Genomic DNA, 21,130 nt, shown 5'->3' on the forward strand with positions numbered 1-21,130 from the left:
GTTATTTAGGTTATATCTTACTGTACAGAATCCCAAATTACAGCAATAGGTTTCAGTAGTGAACAACACAGCTCAGCTTCAAGGACAACTGATACTGTATGCACAGTCCAAACAAACAGGAAGGACAAATCAACGTGAAAGACACCCAGACACGCAATGTATTTCCTGAACTCAAAGATACAGGAACAGAATTCAGATTCATTTTGGCAGAATGAAGTTTTATTTACATTTGTTCTTTCCAAGAGCATACAGTCAAACACTATTGACCTTTTAAGAAGAAGTACTACACTAGTTTAAAAAAATGTTTGTAAAAAGGTTTAAGAGTTTAGAAATAAAATAATGTACTATCGATATTCAGATCAAAAATTATAAACACGAAGGCCTTGTTTATATTTAAGTTTTTAACTATACCAGTAAACAATACTTAAAGCTACAAAAACCCCAATGTAGAGGAGTTTTACTGGTATAGCTTATTCTGGTTTGTCAAAGTAAAATGAACTATGGCGGTATAATGTGCCTTATGTCAGTATAATTGTGTCTAGGATAGGGCTTTTACCAGCATAATTTTGCCAGTGTAAGAGCAAAAAATTACACCCCTTAGAGCCATAGTTATGCCAGTAAAACTTAAGGTCTGGTCTACTCTAAAATATTAGATCAACCTAACTACACTGCTCAGGGCCATGAAAGATTTCACACCCTGCATGACAGTTGGGTCGATCTAACCTCCACTACAGATGCAGCTAGGCTGATGGAAAAATTCTTCCATTGACCTAGCTACTGCCTCTTGGAGAGGTAGATTACCTACCATAGCCGTACTGCCGTAGTGCAGAGCAGGCCAAAAGGTGGGATTGTCAAAAGCGCTCAATGATGGCCTAACTTTACCACTGGAGTGTTACCTCTAAGGCTAATGTGAGTAGTTAGGCCAAAATTGAGCACTTTTCAAAATCCTATCTTAGCGATGCAATTCACCATTAGTGAATTCAACTTCACTGCAGTCAATGAAGTTCTATACAGTTTGTGCATATAGGAAACTTATGCCTCAGTCTTATACTTAAAGAATACCAACAGTGAAAAAGTTTGATCTTCATTCCCCTCCTTTTTGTAAGCTACATGATCAAAATATAACATTTTAATAGTCATTAATATACACTGTTAACTGAACAGATGCTCAATACCAAGTAATATTATGTATTAGAAATAACATCAACTCCCTGACCTTTGTGTACACTGGGGACATGCTCTTATCTCAGCCACCAGTGTAGCTGCACCAGTGGAGACTCTGAGAATAAAGCAAAGTTTCAGATAGGGAATAAGTTGCAACTGTTCAAATTGTGACTTATCTTGTCTATGCTAGTGGTTTGCACAAGTGCAGCTACATGGGCTACGGCACACCGATGGCTACAATTATGGCAAGTCTCCACTGTAAACAAGGCCTGAAAATTCTTTACAAAAGTGACTTCCAACCTGTGATCCACTAGTGGTCTGCAATGAGCTAGCAAATCTCATGGTGCTGGCTCATAATCATGTTTATATCTAAAAGCAAGATGTAAACATGTATTTTAACTATTTCTATATAAACTATTTTAGTAGTTGCGACACAGTGTTGTGATCACAAATAGTAGTGAAAAAGGTCTGCAAATTGTAAATGCGGGAGAACATGGGCAACAAGAGTCTTTACTAAGATTGAGAAACATTGGTTAGGAGGACTACAGGCAGGTTTTATACATCTGTTCAATATAGTTACATTTAGCAGATGGCATAAATTTAGTAATATAAAAGCATTTATTCACCATCTGCTAAAATTGATACTGTATCTTTAAGAATCATCAATCTGAATACCTCAACCTTTTATGGAACGAGGCAAGCACAGTACAAATTAAGTAGACTGATATTTGACTGTGTCACAACTGCCAGCACAAGCCTAGATAGCATCACCATCACCAGTTCTAACTAAACTGAAGTTCAGCTTCTTTTTAACCGTTTCATTATGATGCCTAAAATCCATGCATCAGACAACGTAGTGGGGAAGTGACCCCATGTAGGGCAGAATTTAATAAAAATTGAAAATTATGAACACAGTAATTCAATGCATCTTAATAAGGATATAGAAAACATCTATTTAATGTTTCTGCAATAAAAGTGGTTAACACTGAAAGAGTTCAGATCACACTGTGTCCTTTGACTATTCTTATAAAAGCAAACAAGTGAGATTTAAACACTAGTTTATTACTGGACAAAACAAAATTCTTTGTCTTTCATAAAGCAGTTCAGCAGCCAGTTCAATTGTAGGTACTGTATTTAAGTACGTCTATAATTCTGCTTTGAAGTTATGAACACCAAGAACAAAAACATCAGCACAAATTATTATAAATACGGTTGAACTTCAGATACATTTTTCTACTCTGCTACCTATGATTGTTTAAGTTAATGGAAATTTTATTAGCTTTCTATATGCTATGAGTAAAAAGAAAAAAAACAAACAAACTTTGTTTAGATCTGAAAACAAGCTGCTTTATATTAGAGGACTTCCTCTAAAAGTTTCAGCAAGCTATACATATACGCATATATATATATATATATATATATACACACACACACACACACACACTTGCAAACTTATTAGACATATTGAATTATATTTGAAGTATATGCAAGTTTGTTGTGCTTGGCAGGATACGCACTCTAACATATTGCGGCAATGCTGTTCAAACAGATTAATACAACACTAATATTCCTAACCCAAATCATGAAATTGATTATTTTACAGGTGTCTACTTCAGAATGGGGTTTTTAAAAGATATTTCCACTGCAGAGCACCAGCTGTCTCAAGCTGGCAACTCTAAACTCTATCTTTAATGAGTCAAGTTGTAGTTTGGTATAGAAGTGGCATCCTTTCCATCATCCCACCCAAACAAGCAACAAGAAAATTATACAAACCCTGCTGTTTAAGCCCAGTCAGCAAGCCCATTCAATGAGATAGGACTTTAGAAGATGATAGCAGGATTTCCCATAAAAGAAATGCATTATTGGATGCAATCCCAGCAAACTTCAAAAGCATATGAAATCAATAGTGGCACTAAGTCCAGTATTGTAACTATCAGGCCCCATTTGTAAGTAGAGGTATATGGCTTGTTAAGCTAATAGGAAATCCACTCACCGCCAAAATGACAAAAACCAGGAGATCTATGCAAAAATCCCAGACTGAATTTTTTGCTATTATCACAGCTACACTAAAATTAATCTTTTTGACACAAATGCAGCTGTTCAAAGTTGAGCGATCAAAATTATGACAAAATAAGACCTAGTTTAGAATAACTGCATTCTAAATAAAAGAGCATGACAGCCCTATGCAGGGAACAACAAGTATTGTAACTACTCTTTCCTGCAGCTTACCTTATTTTGTTAATATACTAGCCCAAATTACAAGCCCAAGTCAAGACAAAGTACTAAAGTTAAAGAAGACCTAAAGAAGGTGTAAAATAGAGAATTATTCTTAAAGTAATCTGCTACTTACTTGGAATGGCTAGTTTCTAAGGTAGAAGGATTATCTTAAATGTAGATTCCTTGAAACAAAAAACTAAATGCACAAGCTGCTATATCACCAACTGAGGTTGGAGCCTGATAGCAAGCGACAGTCCTTGCCCCCAAGAATTTACAAACTAACTAGACAAAACCTGATGGAGGCTCAAGAAAAAAATATTATCTCCATTTTACAGACAGGAACCTGAGGCATAGAGATTAGGTGACTGGCCTAAAGATACACAGGAAGTCTGATGCAAAAATTGAACCCAGATCCCCTCAGTCCAAAACCATTCTTCCTCTTCGCATTTAACATCTCTAAATCAAAGGGCTTCTATGTTCCAATCATTAAATAACTATGGACATCCCTCAAGAAGTTGCCAATAGAGGAAAACTAAAACCCATATGCAGAGTGGCATTGGCAAGGATGCTAATAAGATGAAAAGGTGAATTTAAAAAAAAAGAGTCAGAGCTGTCCACAAATATAGTCTAAAAAGGCTTGTCCACAAGAACAGTTTGATATCTAAAATTAATCTATATTAAAAACTAATGGATAAAGCAGCCCAGATTTAAAAGGAGCCTTGAGCGTTTTAAATTGACAAATGTTAAAAATGCTTTCTGATAGTTTAAAAAGCATTTCTGCTCCCTTGTTGCTGTGCAAGAGTTATTTCAGTTTCCTCCTTTTTTCCTCATGTAGTCAGTAAAATAATTCTGGCTACTGCAGGCATTTTATATAAACTGGAAAATATTTTGGTTAATTGTCACTTTCAATACACTTGTAACAATAGAAGGTACAACTTTTTCACAAAAATCACCATGAACATTGTCAGTTTCACTTAATATGTTACATAGATCTATTTACAATGTTAGACAAAATTAAAGACAAATATTAAGAAGTTTCCAGTTACATACCATTCTTACCTGTAAGGGTAAGAGAGTATTACTGTTGTTGTCGGTTCGGAAAACATTATCTTCAATCCATGATTTTGGTGTCAGCGATGGAGTAGAGCGAGTAAATTTAGGGGGAGCTATGACATTACCAGAAAAGGGCTTCTTCAAAGGAGAAATTTGGTTCATAGTTCCTGGAATTCCCATGTTTCCAGTTCTACGATGATCTCTGCCATGCATTCCTCCCCAGGACATATTTCCTGTGCTCCAGCCACTACTCTGATGGTTGCTCCAGGGCGACTGCTTCAGAAGAGGCTAAAAAAAAAAAAAGAAGAAGATTTGATTAGTTTTTTTTTGGGAAACATTCCTAGTTTGCTTGTTACCTCAAAAAACGCTCAGATGGCTTTTGTAAAGAGTACAAAAACTGGGAGTTCCCATTTGCCTATAAACTGACATCCATGGCAAAGGAGAAAACTGAATACAAGTAACCATAAAACAAGACTGCTTTACCAAAATGACTGATTTGCCAAAATGATAAATTAGGATTTTCATTCATTTCTTGGTAGAACATTCCTACAGTTATTTAAATACAATAAAAGCTGCCACACTTTCATTACATAACTAATCTGTCACATAGGCAGGCCCATTTGATATGTCTCTGTAGACTAGCATTAGATGGTTTCATGAAGGTCACTTGTTTTTTTTGTGAGTAAAGGAGAAAGTAGTGAGTTGCAGGATAAAAAAAAATTCATAGGTCATTCTAAAATATTACATAAAGAGGAAAATGTTTTCAAGTAACAAAGACAAAGACTGATTATCCTACAGACGATCTGGATAACCCAAAATTATTTGTTCAAAGTAACTATCCTGGATGTGTATCTAAAAATATAAATGTATTATAATAGCCTTTAAAGGCTACAGCTTGAACTTCTGGTGTAACAAACTAGACCAGATCCTCAGCTGGTGTAAACTGACATAGCTGTGCAGAAGTCAGCGAACCAAAAAAGTGTTTTGCCCCGCCTGAGGAATCTGGCTTTTTGATTATTTCAGAAAGGGATTGTTTTGATATCCAATGGACTTACTGCTATTATACAAAATAAAATTTACATATTCAGACTAACCCCAGAGGAAAAATGAAAATATCTTTTCAGGATGAAAATGGGTAAAACACTATTGCTGCCTTCAATACATAATAATCTATGCTAAAAACCAATGCGTGAACTGAAATGGTTGTCATACTACCAAGAGGTGGACCCACTGAACTGTGGTGATAATAAAGAGCTGTGTTTCTCTAGTTAGCAAAATAAAAGTATTTAAAACTTGACTGTTCTTGGAAAGGATATTTTTTAGACACTCTTTGATGAAATAGAGGGTCTATAAATCCAATTCCAATCTGAAATCCAAATGTAACACCTCTATCTCAAAGATAATGTAATTCTAATGACAAATACTAAAAAAGGTTAAATATGATAAGTATTGATGGAGCTGTACAGACATAAAAATTAAAAATAATCCTGAAAGTATGTTAAAGCCATTGTGGTCAGATACTCAGACAGATACCCCTGTTCTATATAATTATAGATAATTATGTTGTAAAACTTGAATGCTTTGTGTTGGAATTTTGGGAGAGGCAGGCACTCTATTGAGAAACAAACTTTGGAGATAATGTCAAGTGTTAAAACAGGTCTTTAATCTTGCTAACTATGCTTTCACATCACTGTTTTAGGTTTACTACCTACCACTGACATAGTCATAACTGGATTATGGCCAGGGAAGTGAGAGGTGAAAAGATTTCCTCACAAATTTTAATGGTAGAGAGAACTGCTGTCTTATCTCTTAATTGCTTTGGAATTTGTTTAAAAACAGAGCAAACTAAGTGATAAGATCCATGTTAAAAACATGTTCACCACAGATGAACATATAAACAATATACATTTTCTCATAACACAATTTTTGAATGCCAATTACCAAAAAAATAAACACTACTTCATAGAATCCCAATCATACCTACTTGGTAAAATGCCACACGGTTTAATACTAGAATTAAGCAGAAATTAAACTGACTATGGGGCCTATATGGTATACTCAGCCATGAAGGGCCTAAAAAACCTTAACATGGTGCAAATGTCACACACTATGTATGATATGTTAACTGGAGAGAGCAGAACAGCTCCATGGAACAAAATATGACACGTTATCTTATTCTCAACATACAGAACCAGGAAGAAAAGCAACCTTTTTAGCCAATAGGAGATGAGGATTCCATGCCACCCATTAAACTAGTAGGTGCTGTAGGCAGGAGAATTGGGACAACCTGAAATACAGTAATGAAGCTGCTGTTTGCCTATATCGCCACATACACAAGTAACTCTAAATAAAAGTTATTCATGTTGGCAGTTCTCAGATGAATCAAAAAGCTCACTTAACACCAAACCTGCCTATACAAGTCAATTTATATGTTCTCAATTTTAAAGTATATTTAAAAAGTCCATTAAAACCAGAATCGTCTTAAAACAAAACCAAAGACAAGGAAAGCTGTTTGTCTGAAGCAGGGAGGCTAATAGGTCAACAAACATGTTTTCTTGGAGGGAAACCTGTTCCTTTTCACATTGAAATTGTGACCTTTTCACTAGTGGGACCAGATGCAATTACAAACAAAACTAAACAAAAAATTGTTGACAGCTAAGGAAAGGACGCCTGTAGACGGCAGCTATAACAACCCAGTAAGTATCGATCGAAGTCTGGGGGACATAACTGACACTAAGAATCAATGGGCCTGTCATATTACTTAATCCGCTTTTTTCTCACCTGACACCTACACCAGTAGAAGAGGCAGAGGGTCGGGAAGAAGGGGGCAGTCAACAGAACTCTAACCCGAACCGAATTAATTTACACCTCTTTCCCCTCCCCCCGCCCGGGCCACGGGAGCTCTGCGGCACCCCGGCCGGAGGAACGGGGTCCAGATCCCCTCCACCCACCGAGCGAGCTCTGCAGCGCAGGGAGCGGGAGAGAGCTGGAGAGAAACGGGGCCGAGGCCCCCCGCTCCGCCAAAGGGCGCTCGCTGCAGTACCGAGACCGAGCCTGGGCTGTGGCAGCCCCGCCCTGCTTCCACCAACCGGCTCTAGCCGTGCTGTCCCTGCTGCCGGGTAACTTCAGCCGGGGGGGGGGCTCAAATAAAACCTCCGCTGCTTTCACCGCTCGGGGGGGGGGGGGAAGGTCCCGGGCCCCCCGCCCCACTCCCAGGGTCCGAGTGGCTTCCCCAGCGCTCTCCCCCATGCGGAGGGGCTCCCCGCTGGCGGCCGCCCCGAAGCTCCCGGGCCCCGCACCTGGTGGTGGTTGTAGGAGTTCCTCTGCTGCAGGAAGGCGGCCGCGGCCGCCGCCGCCTGGTGTTGGTGCTGGAGCTGGGGGCTCACAGGGGATCTCCGGTTCTGCTGCTGCTGCTGCTGCTGAGGTAAATTCATCGGCGGCGGCGGGGCGGCGGCCGAGAAGGGGCTGCTGAAGGGCCCGGCGCAGGGGTTGTGAGGCGACACCGGCGAGAAGCTCTGGAAGAAAGCGGGGTTGATCGAAGACGGGATCCCCGGGTAGAAGCTGGTCTCGGAGTCCGGGCTCGGCGGAGGCATCGCGCTGATCTGGCTCCCGCCGCCGCTGCTGCTGGAGACCGGAGGCTGCTGCGTTTGCGGCGGAGGCGGCGACGAGGTCTGCACCGACCAAGGGGTGCCGAAGCCGGGCAGCGGCGGCGGAGGAGGGGAAGCCGCCGAGGAGGAGCCGCCCCCGCTCTGGTGATGGGGGCTGGGGATCTCCGAGCTCTGCAGGCTGCTGAAGCCGGAGCCGAGCCCGCCGGGCAAGAGGGTCCCGGGGCTGCCCAGCAAGTGGCTGTTCGGGGGGGACTCCATGGGGGGCAACTGGGCTGTAGCCTGCAGGTGAGGAGGAGACGGAGGCGGATTCACACAGGAGGAGACAGCCACCCCCACATTGGGGTCCGCTGCTGCCTGTGCCCCCGGGCAGGAAGGGGGGAGCCGCTCCAAGCCCCCCCTCTCCGCGCCGCCCTTCTGCTCGGCAGGGCTGAGCGGCTGGTAGGGCGGATAGTCCCCTGTCTGCGGCTGCTCCGGGGGGTGAGCGCTGAGGAGCTGGCGCGGCTGCCTGTGCTCCTGGTACTTGTCAGCGGGGTGGCTGAAGTGCTGCTGCTGAAGGGGGTGGCGATGATAGTCGGGGTGGTGGTGGTTAGTCAGGGGGTGGCTGCTGCCGAGCTGGGCTGGGCTGCTGAGCTGCTGCTGCTTGAACTCTTTCCTCTTCTGGCTCAGCTGAGGAGCAGGCGGTGGCGGCTGCTGCTTGTTTAAATCCTGGTGGTGGGGGCTGAGACTGGGTTTAAAGTCAGAGGAGGGGTGGCTGAGAGGGGGGTGTCCTGCTGCGGGGCCGCTGCCCAGCCTCTCGCTCCCTGGCTGCTGCTGTGTCACCCCCAGGAGCAGCTCATCCTGCATGTTTTGATGCTACGCAGCAGCCGCCGCCGACAGCAACAGAGAGGGCGGTGGCGACACACCGGACACGCTGCTGAGGGAGGAACCGGTTCGGGTGGGTGAGGAGGGGCAGGACGGAGTGAGGAGCTGCTGCTGCCAGGGAGGAGAAGGACTCGTGTAGGCAGCGCCTCCTACACCAAGCCGTAGATGGGGGCTGCTGCTGCCAGTCGTTGTAGGCAGTGGCTTAAAGATCTGCGAGCCCCCCGTTCAGGAAAGCCCCTTACCCACACCGGCCCCGGGTAGGGGTAAATACCCACCCTTGCAGGGGGAAGGAACAACCCTGCCCCGACAATCCACTTTATGGGGTAAAAAAACTCCTCCTGGGATTAAAAAAAAATCCTCCACCTCCAGCATAAAATCCCTCTTTCCCAATCACAATAATCGCCACTGTGGGGTAAACTTTCCCACATTATATACTCCTCCTCATCGGGTTAAAAGAGCCTCAAACTAAATCCCTATAGTCTAGACCTTCGCCTCTAACAATCCTGCATATAATAATCAGCAGCACCCCGAACGGTCACCCGCCGTAGTAACCCCTCTCTATAATCCCCTGTACGGGGTGGGGGGGGGGTCCCTAGCTTGGGCACTGAGTGAAGAGAGGCTGTCACCGTCCTCTCTTACATGTCTATCAAATAGGCCTGTTTCTGAGGCTGGGTACAGCTCTTCCCCTCCCCCTTATCCTTCTCCCCCACTCCCAGTACCGGCTCCTAGCCGGCTGCACCACCCTTAAGAACTCCGGAACGTTCGTCACGATCCCGTCACAATCCCCACCTTCTGGCGGGTGGACCTCTTTAATAAATCATGAGTCCCGCCCCCTTATTACTAATTCATGAGCGCACGCTACTAGTCTTCGTTAATCATTAATCGCCGGCTCCACTGAGGGTTCGATACCGTCCTGCCGGCTGCTCTCGCGCTGCTCCAACTGCCAGAGCGCGAGAACGGGCAGGCCCGGGCGGGCGACGGCACCAACCAAAAGGGCGGGCGTTACCACTTCAATAAGGGGTAGATAAATGCGATTCGCCCCCCCACATTGTAATTCACTGTATTACCTGCCTGCTTCTTTAACCAAGAACATATTTATTTGTGTGGTCCGCAGATGTGCACTTGAATACAGCTCCTTAAAGAAAATATTTTGCCGGAGGGGAACAAAACGCGAGATGATTTCCCCCGGCGAGGGTGGCAGAGGCTGAAAAATGGTTTCTTCCACTGCCGTGGATCCTGCCAAGGACTGTTTCTCCGGAGCTAGAAGGAGAGAACTATCGTCACTGCTCTCGCCTCCCAGACCCCTCCTACCAAGCTTATTTGCATTGACGCAGCCGCCCGCCGCAGGAGGGGCAAGGACGCAAGCGCCGCTGGGCGTGGGAAAAATGAAGCCGGTTGGGAGGAGAGAGACGTGGAGGTGGGTGGGGCAACGCTGCGGGGAGGGAGCCTAGCCTGGGGAGCGTGACGCTCTGCTCGCCCCGGGTCTTGTGGGCCTTGTGCAAAGCCTCGCTACAGCTGCCAGTGCCTTAGGGTACCTACTCCCCTCAGTCCTTGCTTTCGGGCAGCCTGTCCCTGCACCCGTCCAGCCTCTGGTGGCTACCGCCCGCTCCGCCTCATCAGCGCGTGAGCTTCCTGGGCTGGCTCCTTGCAGGCGGTTGCTGGGCCCCTGGGGCGTGGTGAGAATGAGCCCAATTAGCCTGCGGTGGCTTTAAAGCAATGGTGAGCAGGAGATTGGGAGGCCACCAGAAGCTAGGGTGACCAGAGAGCAAGTGTGAAAAATTGGGGTGGGTGGGGGTAATAGGCACCTATGTAAGAAAAAGCCTCAAATATCGGGACTGTCCCTATAAAATCAGGATATCTGGTCACTCTACCAGAAGCTTTTGGCTGTGATCCCGATTCCGCCTTGTAATGGTCTAGGGGTTCATTAAATAACAAATCAGTGAATGAGAAGGGACTAACACTTTAATCAAAATAACCAGAGAGCATCACTGGTGAACTGCTGCCCACAGTCATGCAGTGTTCCCAACGCTTGCCTCCCCCACTCCCCAAATTCCTATGTTCATAATACTGCCCCTTATGAGGGAGTGTCTGTAAATTACAATCTTTTTCAAACATATCTCTGTCTTCCCTCTTAAAGAAAAAAATGGACTTTTTTATACATATATAAACAGATAACAGCTATCTAATAGCACATGCATTAAATTTTCAACCCATGTAATACATTGCCATAAACCTAAGGTATCAACTCTCTAGAGAGGAGAGGTTATCAGCACATCACTCTCGAGTCTTTACCACTCACTTTCCTCAAATGCCCCGTCTCCAGGCAGGTTAGCAAGTCTCTACGAGTCTTTCAGGATGTTTAGTCTCCAGCGCTGATCTCAGAAACAGCCTTTCCTTAGAGTCTGAGTTCTCATGTGCCTTGACTCTTTCTCCTTTGTGCATTGATGGGAAATGCTAGACTCCATATCTACTGTCAATGTGTAGAACCTTTTTGGGATTATTCGTAGATCCCTTTGATTACATCTAAATGTGTCCCCCTGGTCTGTCTGGACTACATAAAACCTTGGATGCAGCTGTTCTTTAATGGTACCCTGTGTCCCAAAGTATTGGAGGTGTGATTCCTCAGGCACACTCTTATCACCTGGGTTAAGAGAGAGGAGTTCATGGACCCTTTTGTCAAAATAATATTTCTGCTTCCGCTTCTGATTTTCTTTAGTCTTTCATTGTTATGAGATTTCAGTAAGTATCAGTAAATGGTAATTAGTTCTGATCCTTCTTCCCATTAAGAGCTGAGATGGAGAAAAGCCAATCTCCAGGGGTGTATTTCAGTAACACTTTATACAAATCACCCCTACTGTCAAAAGTCTTTTTCATAAGGTTCTTTACTGTCTGTTTAGTCCTTTCCACAAGTCCATTTGATTTGGGGGTAATTTGGACTGGAAGTTTTGTAATGAAAATCCCGAACTATGGAAAATTATCTAAAATCTGTACTGGAAAATTGCAGCCCATTATTGCTAAAGACTTCATCTGTAATTCCGATGTCTGAAGAAGATTCCCTTCATGCCAGCTGTCACTGACTTTCTATTAGTACTGTGCAGTGTGCAAATTTCTGGATACAGAGAATAATAAGCTGTGACTATTAAATAATGCTTTGATTGCAAGGTAAATAAGTCAGTGTTGACCTTCTAAGGCCTTTGTGGAACTGGATGATGTCTCCGTGGCTCTGTCTATTGGCATGGCATGTATTTCAAACATGAAAAGCAGTTTCTTACCACATTAGCAGTGTTGTGATTGATCTGCGGCCAATACAGCACCTCTCATGCTCGTTGTTTGTACTTCTCAATTCTTAAATGACCCTCGTGGATCTTCTGTAGCATTTCTTTCCGGAGGCTCATTGGAATTACAACCTTACTGCCCTTGAAAATCACCCCATCTATCACCGTAAGTTCATGTCTGCAGTTCCAATAGTCTCTCATACTTGGACAGCAACTCCTTATTTCTTCAGGCCACCCTTTAATTATCACTTCTTTAAGGATTCCCAAGGATTCATCTTTCTTTGTTTCTTCTCTTATTTGTTGCAGTTTCCTGTAACTATGGGAATTGACTTTACAATCAAATCTACATAGGCTTGCATCTCTGTCTTTAAAGTCTTCTCTGATGTCGTGGGAGCCACTGCTCTGGAAAGTGCATCTTCAGTGATCATGAATTTACAAGGCGTGTTGGTCACAACCAAATCATACTTTTGCACCTTCATCATCATCATCCTTAAGATGTAGTCATTTAGCCGTTTGCTAACTAGCACTATGAGGGGCTTGTAGTCCGTTTCAACTTCCAGTGTCCGGCCATAAATAATATACTGATTGAATCTCTCCCAGGTAAACAATATGCCTAAAAGCTCCTTCTCAGTCTGGTTTCTGCCTCAGTCAGTGATTTGGATGTATATGCCACTGGTTGCCAACAATCCTCACATTTCTGTAAAATCACTGCACCTAACCCAGACTCTGAAGCATCTGCTGAAATTTTAATAGGTCTTCCTGATGCATAGAACTTCAGCATTGGTTCTTGTATCAGTTTAAACCTTCCCATGTTTAAGCCATGATTCCTCCTGTTCTGAACCCCAATACCATTTATTTTTATTCCCCCCACACACTTTTTAAACTAGTCAAGCTACTATTGTGCTCACCAAATACATGCAAAAGCTCCTGTGCCTGGTGCTCCACATGATTCTCTCATGCCCCCCTTTATCTCTGCTTTCAGTTGCAAATATAGGCGTTACCTTCAAAATCACTGCCGTTTCCTCCTCATTCAGCACTTCTGACACCATGTAATGATCTTGGGGTTCATTAAATAACAAACCATTGAATGAGAAAGGAATAAAACTTTAATAAAACAAACTAGAGAGCATCTCTGGTGAACTGCTGACCACAATGTGGTGTTCTCAATCCCTGCCTCCAGGACGCATCTCCAAATTCCTATGTTCTGTGACGGGGCAAGGCCAGATGGCTATAGAAAAGTAGTGGGAGATAGATATATTAGCTCCAGGCTAAACAAATCCCAATAGGACCAGGTTAAGTGAAATGGAAGTTGCTCCAGGTCAATTAAGACACCTGGGGCCAATTAAGAACTTTCCAGAAGGCAGGGAGAAGGCTAGGTTGATTGGGACACCTGAAGCCAATCAGGGGCTGGCTGAAACTAGTTAAAAGCCTCCCAGCCAGTCAGGTGGGTGTGCATGTCAGGAGCTGTGGAAGGAAGTTGTGCTGTTGGAGAGGCTGAGTAGTACACACCATATCAGGCACAAGGAAGGAGGTCCTGAGGTAAGGGTGAAGTGGAGCTTGAGGAAGCGAGGGCTGCTGTGGGGGAAGTAGCTGAGGGAATTGTACATGTCATGTTTCTAAAAGGTCAGCTAGCATAGCTGATACTATTAGGGTCCATGGGCTGGAGCTTGGAGTAGAGGGTGGGCCTGGGCTCTCTCCCTCCCTTCCCCCCCTCCCCCCCACCTTTGTCCCCTGATTAATCACTGAGACTGGGAGACAACAGAGACTGTGCAAGGAAGGATAACTTCTCACCTCCCTTGCTGGCTTATGATGAAAATGGCTCAGTAGACTGTGACTCTTGTCCCTAGAGAAAGAAGGGTTACATGGAGGGTCACAGTGAGCCTCTGAGCTAGCGAAATCTGCCAGGAAACGCGGGACCCACGGAGGCAAGGACAGAGCTTTGTCACAGTTCATAATACTGTCCCTTATGAGGAAGCATATCTAAATTATAATCTTCTACAAACATATCTCTACACTCCTGGAGTGGTGAGAATTCAAAATGGGACCCATCTACTCAGTTTAAATGCTCTGTGACTGTAGGACGGAAGATTGCACAGGCCCCTAGGAGAGGTAAGGGCAGGCATCTTCCCGGGTGGGTGCAGGCATTGCACACTCCTCTCTCCATGCCCCAAAACAGGAAACTAGCTGGGGACTTGCGACCTAGACAGCTCATGTTAGAGTTCAGGTTGAACCTGTGATACAGCCTAAGAAGTGGGCTGGGGGTGGCTTATGCACAATGGAGGTTGCAGGGCATGTAATCCAGTTGTGGGATATGTGCTGGATAGTGAGCTCTTAAAACACACTGGTCCCTCTTGTCCCTGACTGGGATTGGCTGTGACAATAGTGTTAAATGTAAACCCATAAATAATTGGACTATTATTTATATATATATATATATATATATATATATATATATAAAACCACTCAATAAAAGTAGGTGTCAGTTGTCCTAAACAAGTGATCAAGCCAAGTCCCTCTCTCTTTGTGCTCTGTCTTTGAGATAGCAGTACCAGAAATGGTACATCTATAGTGTGTATCAGATAGAGGTGTACATAATAAAATTATAAATCATGTGTATATTGGGTACATAAAGCATATTTCCAACTCCATGTTTCCAATTTCCATGTTTCCAACTCTTTAATGTTGGACAGTGATAGTCCCAGGGTCCTGTTCATTCCATCTAAATTAATACAACATATCCCATCTGTAAAATGGGGAGAGGGTAGGAAAGAATGACCATTGCTTGCCTCCTAGGCTACAAAGGCCTGCTCAGTAGTGAGGGTTGTGAAGGACTGTGCTGAGATGGGAACTGCCTCAGAACAGTTTGTTTTTGTCTTTTAAGTTCTTTGAGTCAGGAACTCTTTGTCTCTCTCTTTTTTCAGTAGTTGGCACTACTGGAAATTTAATAATACAAATGGTATAAATAAAATGTAGACACTGTGTGTGGATTTTAGTGTACATGCAGAATTACATCAGTGCTTCCTCGTTATGTGTACTAGAATTGAAATACTGCAGTAGTACTGCATATAAATAAGAAAATAACTCGCCAACAGTTGTCATACACGGTTTTATCCCTCTCATTAGTTACTTGGGAAATCACACTTAAAATTTTAAATATGGGTGGCACATAAAATGGTAACTGATTGATTTTGCTTGCACTTCTGTGCAAAAAGGTTACTTTTACAGCAAATTCTTGCATTGGTAAAAGCAGACATAGCTAATCAGTGGTAGCTGACTAGTAGTTTTGGTATTGTAGGGTGCTGTCATGTGCAGGCCACCTCCCAGGACAGTCACCCCAACCTCTGTATGTTCTCTCAGTCCCATGAAGCATACACACTCCACAGAGGTGGAATTAAGGTTCCCTTTCTTTGGGGCTGCTTAGTGAAACACAACAAAAACGTATTCCATTTTTCACCGGGTGCACCCTTAGAATAGGGTTTTTTCCACAGTCCTTCCCAAGTACTGTTGTGTCAGGGCTTCACCATTCCATTTTACCCTTTCCCCAGGGCTTGACAGCTACCTTCAGATGCCAATTGTCTCACCTCCTGTCCTCTGGCTCACCCACCAGTACCTTCCTGGGCTCTTATCCCAGCTTTCTTTGGGTAGGGAGTTCTGCCAGTCCCACACCAGCTGAAACACCTCTATGGAAAGACCAACCTCAGTCTTTCCCATGCTCTAGTCTTCTTAGAGGAAACACCACCTCCACACTACTGGCACGTGACCCTGGGTCATCTTACTTATCCACCACCCCAAATCTTGAAATGGGGTGCTGTATCACAGAATATCAGGGTTGGAAGGGACCTCAGGAGATCATCTAGTCCAACCCCCTGCTCAAAGCAGGACCAATTCCCAATTTTTACCCCAGATCCCAAATGGCCCCCTCAAGGATTGAGCTCACAACCCTGGGTTTAGCAAGGCCAATGCTCAAACCACTGAGCTATCCCTCCGCCCCATAAGGCATGCACACCTTATGAGCAGCACACCATTATATCTGGTTACAAACATTTCTGAATCAATACTGTTTGGTAGTTTTGCTTCCCTTTAATCTGAAAATTAACTTGTGTGTGTTTTAAATAAATAAAAATGGGTTTTGGCTATCAGCAAAAGGCTGGCTGGGACTGTAGGTCATTGATATACAGTGTTGGTGTAGAGCAGAGGAAAACAAGGATTTTGCTTTTCACAGTAAAACATGAGCCATAATGTTATGCTGGCATATATTTTACTTAGTATTTTTATTGCACTTTTTCAAAGCACTGTACAAATATTAATTAATCCTCACATCCTTCTGAGGTAGATAGGACTGGCCTATCTTAATTTTAATGCTCGGCCTACTAATTCAGTGCCTTTCCTCTTTTTTTCATATCTTTCATATTTTTTTTTAAAGTCTATTAAAGATCCAGACCTTGAGAAATTGGGAAGTAAACCTTCCTCTGTTGGTCAGATTAATTCAGATTCAGAATAGGTAGAACACAAATTTTAAATTTGGTTAGAACTACCACAAATAGATATATATTATGCATGGTAAAATAGAGAATAGAGCAGTTTGTATGTAATTAAAAAAAATAAATCTGAATCCAGTTCCCAGTCTTACAGTGTACAATACGTGGGCAGACCCCTGTGCCCTCTCCCATGAGGCCTACTCATGTCAGTGGGGGGGCTACCTGTATGTTGTAAATTGCATGATTGGGATCCTTGGTACCACAGGACAAGTCAGTAGTCTTACTCTGTTTTCATCTTTTAACAATGCAGCTTGATCAGCCCATTACATTAATATTTTCTTGTATGCTTCTTGCTCCCCCCGTCCCCCTTTGTTTGTTTTTTGGTAGAGAAGATGATTAGAATTTCTCCCAAAAGCATCACACACAATGCTGCCAAAGTAAACAAACCTCTCCATGAAAGAAAGTAAAAATGCATGCCTGGGATACAAAATTCTATGCCTTACAAAAAGCTGTTTATGAGGACCAAAGTGAAGGGGGTCCTATTTCCCTTAAAATTTATTGATTTATTCCTTCAGTTTGCCTCTCCTGGTGTGATAAGTGAGTACAACCACTTATCTGGGATACATGGACATCTTAGTTTTTCAGTTATATAGCACACGTTCTTGATGTTAATTATTATTTAGGGAAAAGGCAGTGGTAGATTTAGAGTTAGTGGAGCCTTGTTGGCAGCTGCATTTTTTGGGGGCCCCCTCGGGACCCAGCCAAGAAAAAGAACATTCTCTCTATCACCCCGCTGTTTTTCATTCATTTTTTCTTCATCCTCCTCCACCTGTATAATAAGTAATGGGAAGTAAATGAAAATAAAGTGAGGTAACTTGAATGGGGCAGGGGGCTGGGAGTGGGTGAGGGGTGCAGGCTCTGGGAGGAAGTTTGGGTGCGGGGTGCATGCTCTGGGTAGGGGGGTGGCACATACGTCGGGCGGCGTGGTGCCTACCCCCATCCGGCAGCAGCTCCTAGGCGGGGGGGTCAGGAGGTCTCTGTGCGTCACTGCCCACAGGCGCCACCCCTGTAGCTCCCATTGGCCACAGTTCCTGGACAATCAAAGCTGCGGAGTTGGCTCTCAGCGCCAGGGTGATGCATGGAGACCCCCCCCAGGGGCCGCAGGGACATGCCAGCCACTTCTGGGAGCAAAGTGGCATGGAGGGAGGGAGGCAGGCAGGCAGAGTGGGCAGGGAGCCACCTTAGCCCTGCTGTGCTGTTGCTGGCACATCTCTGCGCACCCCTTGGAGGGAGGGGGGCAGCAGGTTTCTGTGTGCTGCCTGGGGCGGGAGCAGCACGCAGAGCCATCTCCCCCCACCTGCCAAGGGCACGCAGAGACATGCCAGCAGCCAGCCGCTTCCAGGAGCGGCATGGGGCCACTGGCCACGGCATTCAGGCAGCCTGCCTGCCTGAGCCCCACTGCTCCACCGGCTGGGACTCAGGGGCAGGTTGTCAGATGTCTGTCCTGCATTTTGGGCCCCCCCCGTTGTTTGAGGGCCCTGTGCTACCAAAGGGTTTGTTTTATGGTTAATCCGCTCCTGGGAAAAGATCAAGTTTGGTGTCAAACCTTATTTAGCCTATGATTTTTTTTTTATTTTATTTTTTGAAGTTGGATAGAGCTTTTGCTTGGGAAACTTAAAGGAATTGCTATTGTCTCTAAAATGTTCTGCGTGTGGTTGGGAAGAACAACAAAGACTTTGTCACAGCTAGATACTATGAATGTTCAGCTGAAAAATTCATAAAACCTGTCCGGTGGAATGCATTACTGCCAGCAGTATATCTCTCTGCTCTTATCTACGTTCATTGATAATTTTTAGCTGAGATTAAACATTCAGAGGAACAGGAGGCTGACAGATTTGCAGCATAGATTGTTTAAAGGCGTAAATGGTGACTATCTCATCTGGCTATAACTCTGTAGATGTAATGTAAGTTTAAGGTACTAAAAAAAAGTGATAGAATAACTCCAGGTAAGGGAGTTTCATCAATTTAAATTTTCACAGTTGCAGGAAATTATGTGGTGGGTCAGACAATTATTTAATGACACTGAAATTCAAAAAGTTGAAGCTTTATAACTGTTAAAACACAAGTTTTCACCACCATATGTCCAAATATACAAAGTAAATATCTTTAAATCAAACTCTAAGTTCTCAAGCAGCACTTTTCTTTCTTTCCCTATCTACTAATTCCTTAATACATTTCAGTTATTATTGAGGAAAATCCTTTTGTTGGTTTGTGTATGTATGGTGAAATTGACATTTACCAACTTTTATCGAAGACTAAACAAAAGCATTGGTGCAGCAAATATATTGTAAGCTCTTTGAGGAAGAGACTGTGCCTGCCTTTGTGTTTGTATAGTGACTACCGCAATGTGCCCCAATTCTGAGTGGGAACTCTGGCAACAGTGTAATATATTTCGTGACAATATAGAGTGTCTGAGAAGATGGCATTCTAAATTATAGACACTGTCAACTTCTGCTTACTCCTCGTAGCACTTAAAGTTTGTGAATGTGTGTTTAAAATTGCCTGACTGTTATCCCTTACAATACCATTGGTTATTTCGCTCACATGACTGATATTTAAAATAGGGCTATTGCCATAAGAGGGGAAAAAAGATCCTGTTAGGCTTCACCACTGATTTCCAACATCAGTTCTTGCTCCACAAACCTACCAACGTGGCAACCTGTGCTTTGCAAGCTCTGGCTAACAGTTTGTCTCCTGCTCTCCTGCCCCACATTTGTCCAAACACAATATTTTCCCATCTTACTTCCTATGTATAACTCTCATAAACATCTGCCAGTATTTACTATTAGTATGGAAGTGTTGGTTGCGACACCATAATTAAGTTTTGAATTCCATAGTGAAGAAATAGCGCATCTCTGATTGTTTGAGTATTGTGGTGAGGCTGGCTCTATGGAACCCTAAGGTTTAATTTCCGCTGAAACTCTCCATAGGTCTCCAGGAATTCTTCAGTGACTCTAATTCAAATGGACAATACCAGGAATCTACCGTTGGTAGACTCACTGCAAGCCCTTCTGGGGAAATGTGTAAACCAGTTTGACCAAGTGCAGGAGCTCTGCTGGGAAACTCAGATCTTGGTGAAGGAACTCTTGAACAAAGGAACCTTGAAATGGAAAAAATAATGTGTCTCCTCAGTTCACAGGCAATGATTGGAGGGCCAGACCATCAAAGGGGCAGAAGCTGTAGGGGTAAAGCCTGTCTTGTTCAACCCCAGTGCTGGGACTGCCTGGGTAATGTGGAGCCTACTTAAACTGGCGTGGAAAGGCTAAGTTAAGGTAGGAGAGTATGCATGTAGGTCTTTTGTTGTTTTAACCCTTTTCCTCTCTGTTTATGTTCCTGTGGATAAATAAATAATACTTTGTTTGAAGAGGCTGTTCTGAATCACTGCAACTTCACACTGGTCACAAGCTCCTGAAGAAAAGTCTATGCAGGATTTTAATGCAGTTGGGCCTGCAAGAGGGAATATGGTTGGTAAATGGGGTGTTGTAGCCTAGTCAGCCCAGTCTAAGAGTGGGACAAATCACAGGATTCCATTATGAGGGGAGTGCAGGTATAGGTCTGTCACTTGGAAAGAGTGCTCACAGAGATATTGAAGGAGGGGCAAAAGTACAGCTTCACCCTCAGAACTGTAACATCTGTTTTGCATTTAAAGCAGGGATTCATATCCTCTTTGTTATGGATAAATGACAGCAGTCTCCCCATAGCTACAGCATTTACTCTCTAGGTATAGAATTAATTTTCTGAAGATTTACAAATAAATCCATTGATTAGTTTGAGTTAAAATTAATTTTAAAATGAGTCCTTTTTAAGAAATTTAGTCTAAGTCTTTTCTTCTAAATTATCTTAAAAATGAAATAAAATATTCTTCAAACTTTTCACATAGTGAAAATTAATTGAAATATATATTTGAGGAAATTTATGTTGAAACTAAGCTGCATTATTGATGATTTTGTATCTAATTGTTGGTTTCAGAGTAACAGCCGTGTTAGTCTGTATTCACAAAAAGAAAAGGAGTACTTGTGGCACCTTAGAGACTAACCAATTTATTTGAGCATGAGCTTTCGTGAGCTACAGCTCACTTCATCGGATGCATACTGTGGAAACTGCAGAAGACATTAGTGTTAGTCAAAGTTAGTCTCTAAGGTGCCACAAGTACTCCTTTTCTTTTATCTAATTGTTGTTATATAGGCTACCACTAGGGTCGGGACAACAGCTCAGGTAACTCAAGTAACGCCATTGTGACATCAGAGATAACTGAACCAGTCACCTCTACAGGTAATTTTCATGGAACAATTCTATTGGTTATAATGACTCAGTGATATGAGGGAGACTAAACATATGTTAAGAATTCTCACGGATAGATTATTTGACTCAACTGCCATTGCTCTTGGATTCCATGGCTGCATACTGGCTTGGG

The 21,130-nt window shown here is 43.4% G+C and overlaps 1 protein-coding gene and 1 long non-coding RNA gene across 11 annotated transcripts in view; one reads left to right on the forward strand and one right to left on the reverse strand.

Annotated features, from left to right (window-relative positions):
• The window catches only part of CPEB2 (cytoplasmic polyadenylation element binding protein 2), an 87,874-nt gene extending 78,193 nt beyond the window's left edge, over window positions 1-9,681 (reverse strand). For 3 of the 9 annotated variants that reach the window (XM_037898040.2, XM_037898041.2, XM_037898038.2), the window contains exons 1-2: window positions 7,734-9,032; window positions 4,432-4,722 (exon numbers count right to left, since the gene is read on the reverse strand). In XM_037898040.2, the coding sequence (XP_037753968.1) occupies window positions 4,432-4,722; window positions 7,734-8,885 (1,443 nt within the window). In that variant the 5' untranslated portion in view covers window positions 8,886-9,032. Of the gene's footprint in view, window positions 1-4,431; window positions 4,723-7,385; window positions 7,489-7,733 lie in introns of those variants that run through there. The other 6 variants (XM_043544642.1, XM_037898039.2, XM_037898044.2 and 3 more) reach the window with 5 other exon arrangements.
• LOC114018359 lies at window positions 8,191-20,080 on the forward strand. Of its 2 annotated transcripts, none has more exons than XR_003563730.2 (3): window positions 8,191-8,327; window positions 10,018-10,320; window positions 19,647-20,080. It is a non-coding gene; the product is annotated as an uncharacterized LOC114018359 (long non-coding RNA). The 2 variants fall into 2 exon arrangements; XR_005225226.2 differs by lacking the exon at window positions 8,191-8,327 and adding an exon at window positions 9,783-9,923.
• The last annotated feature ends 1,050 nt before the right edge of the window (window positions 20,081-21,130 follow it).

This window comes from Chelonia mydas, chromosome 4, assembly GCF_015237465.2.
Source record: "Chelonia mydas isolate rCheMyd1 chromosome 4, rCheMyd1.pri.v2, whole genome shotgun sequence".
Taxonomy (NCBI): domain Eukaryota; kingdom Metazoa; phylum Chordata; order Testudines; family Cheloniidae; genus Chelonia; species Chelonia mydas.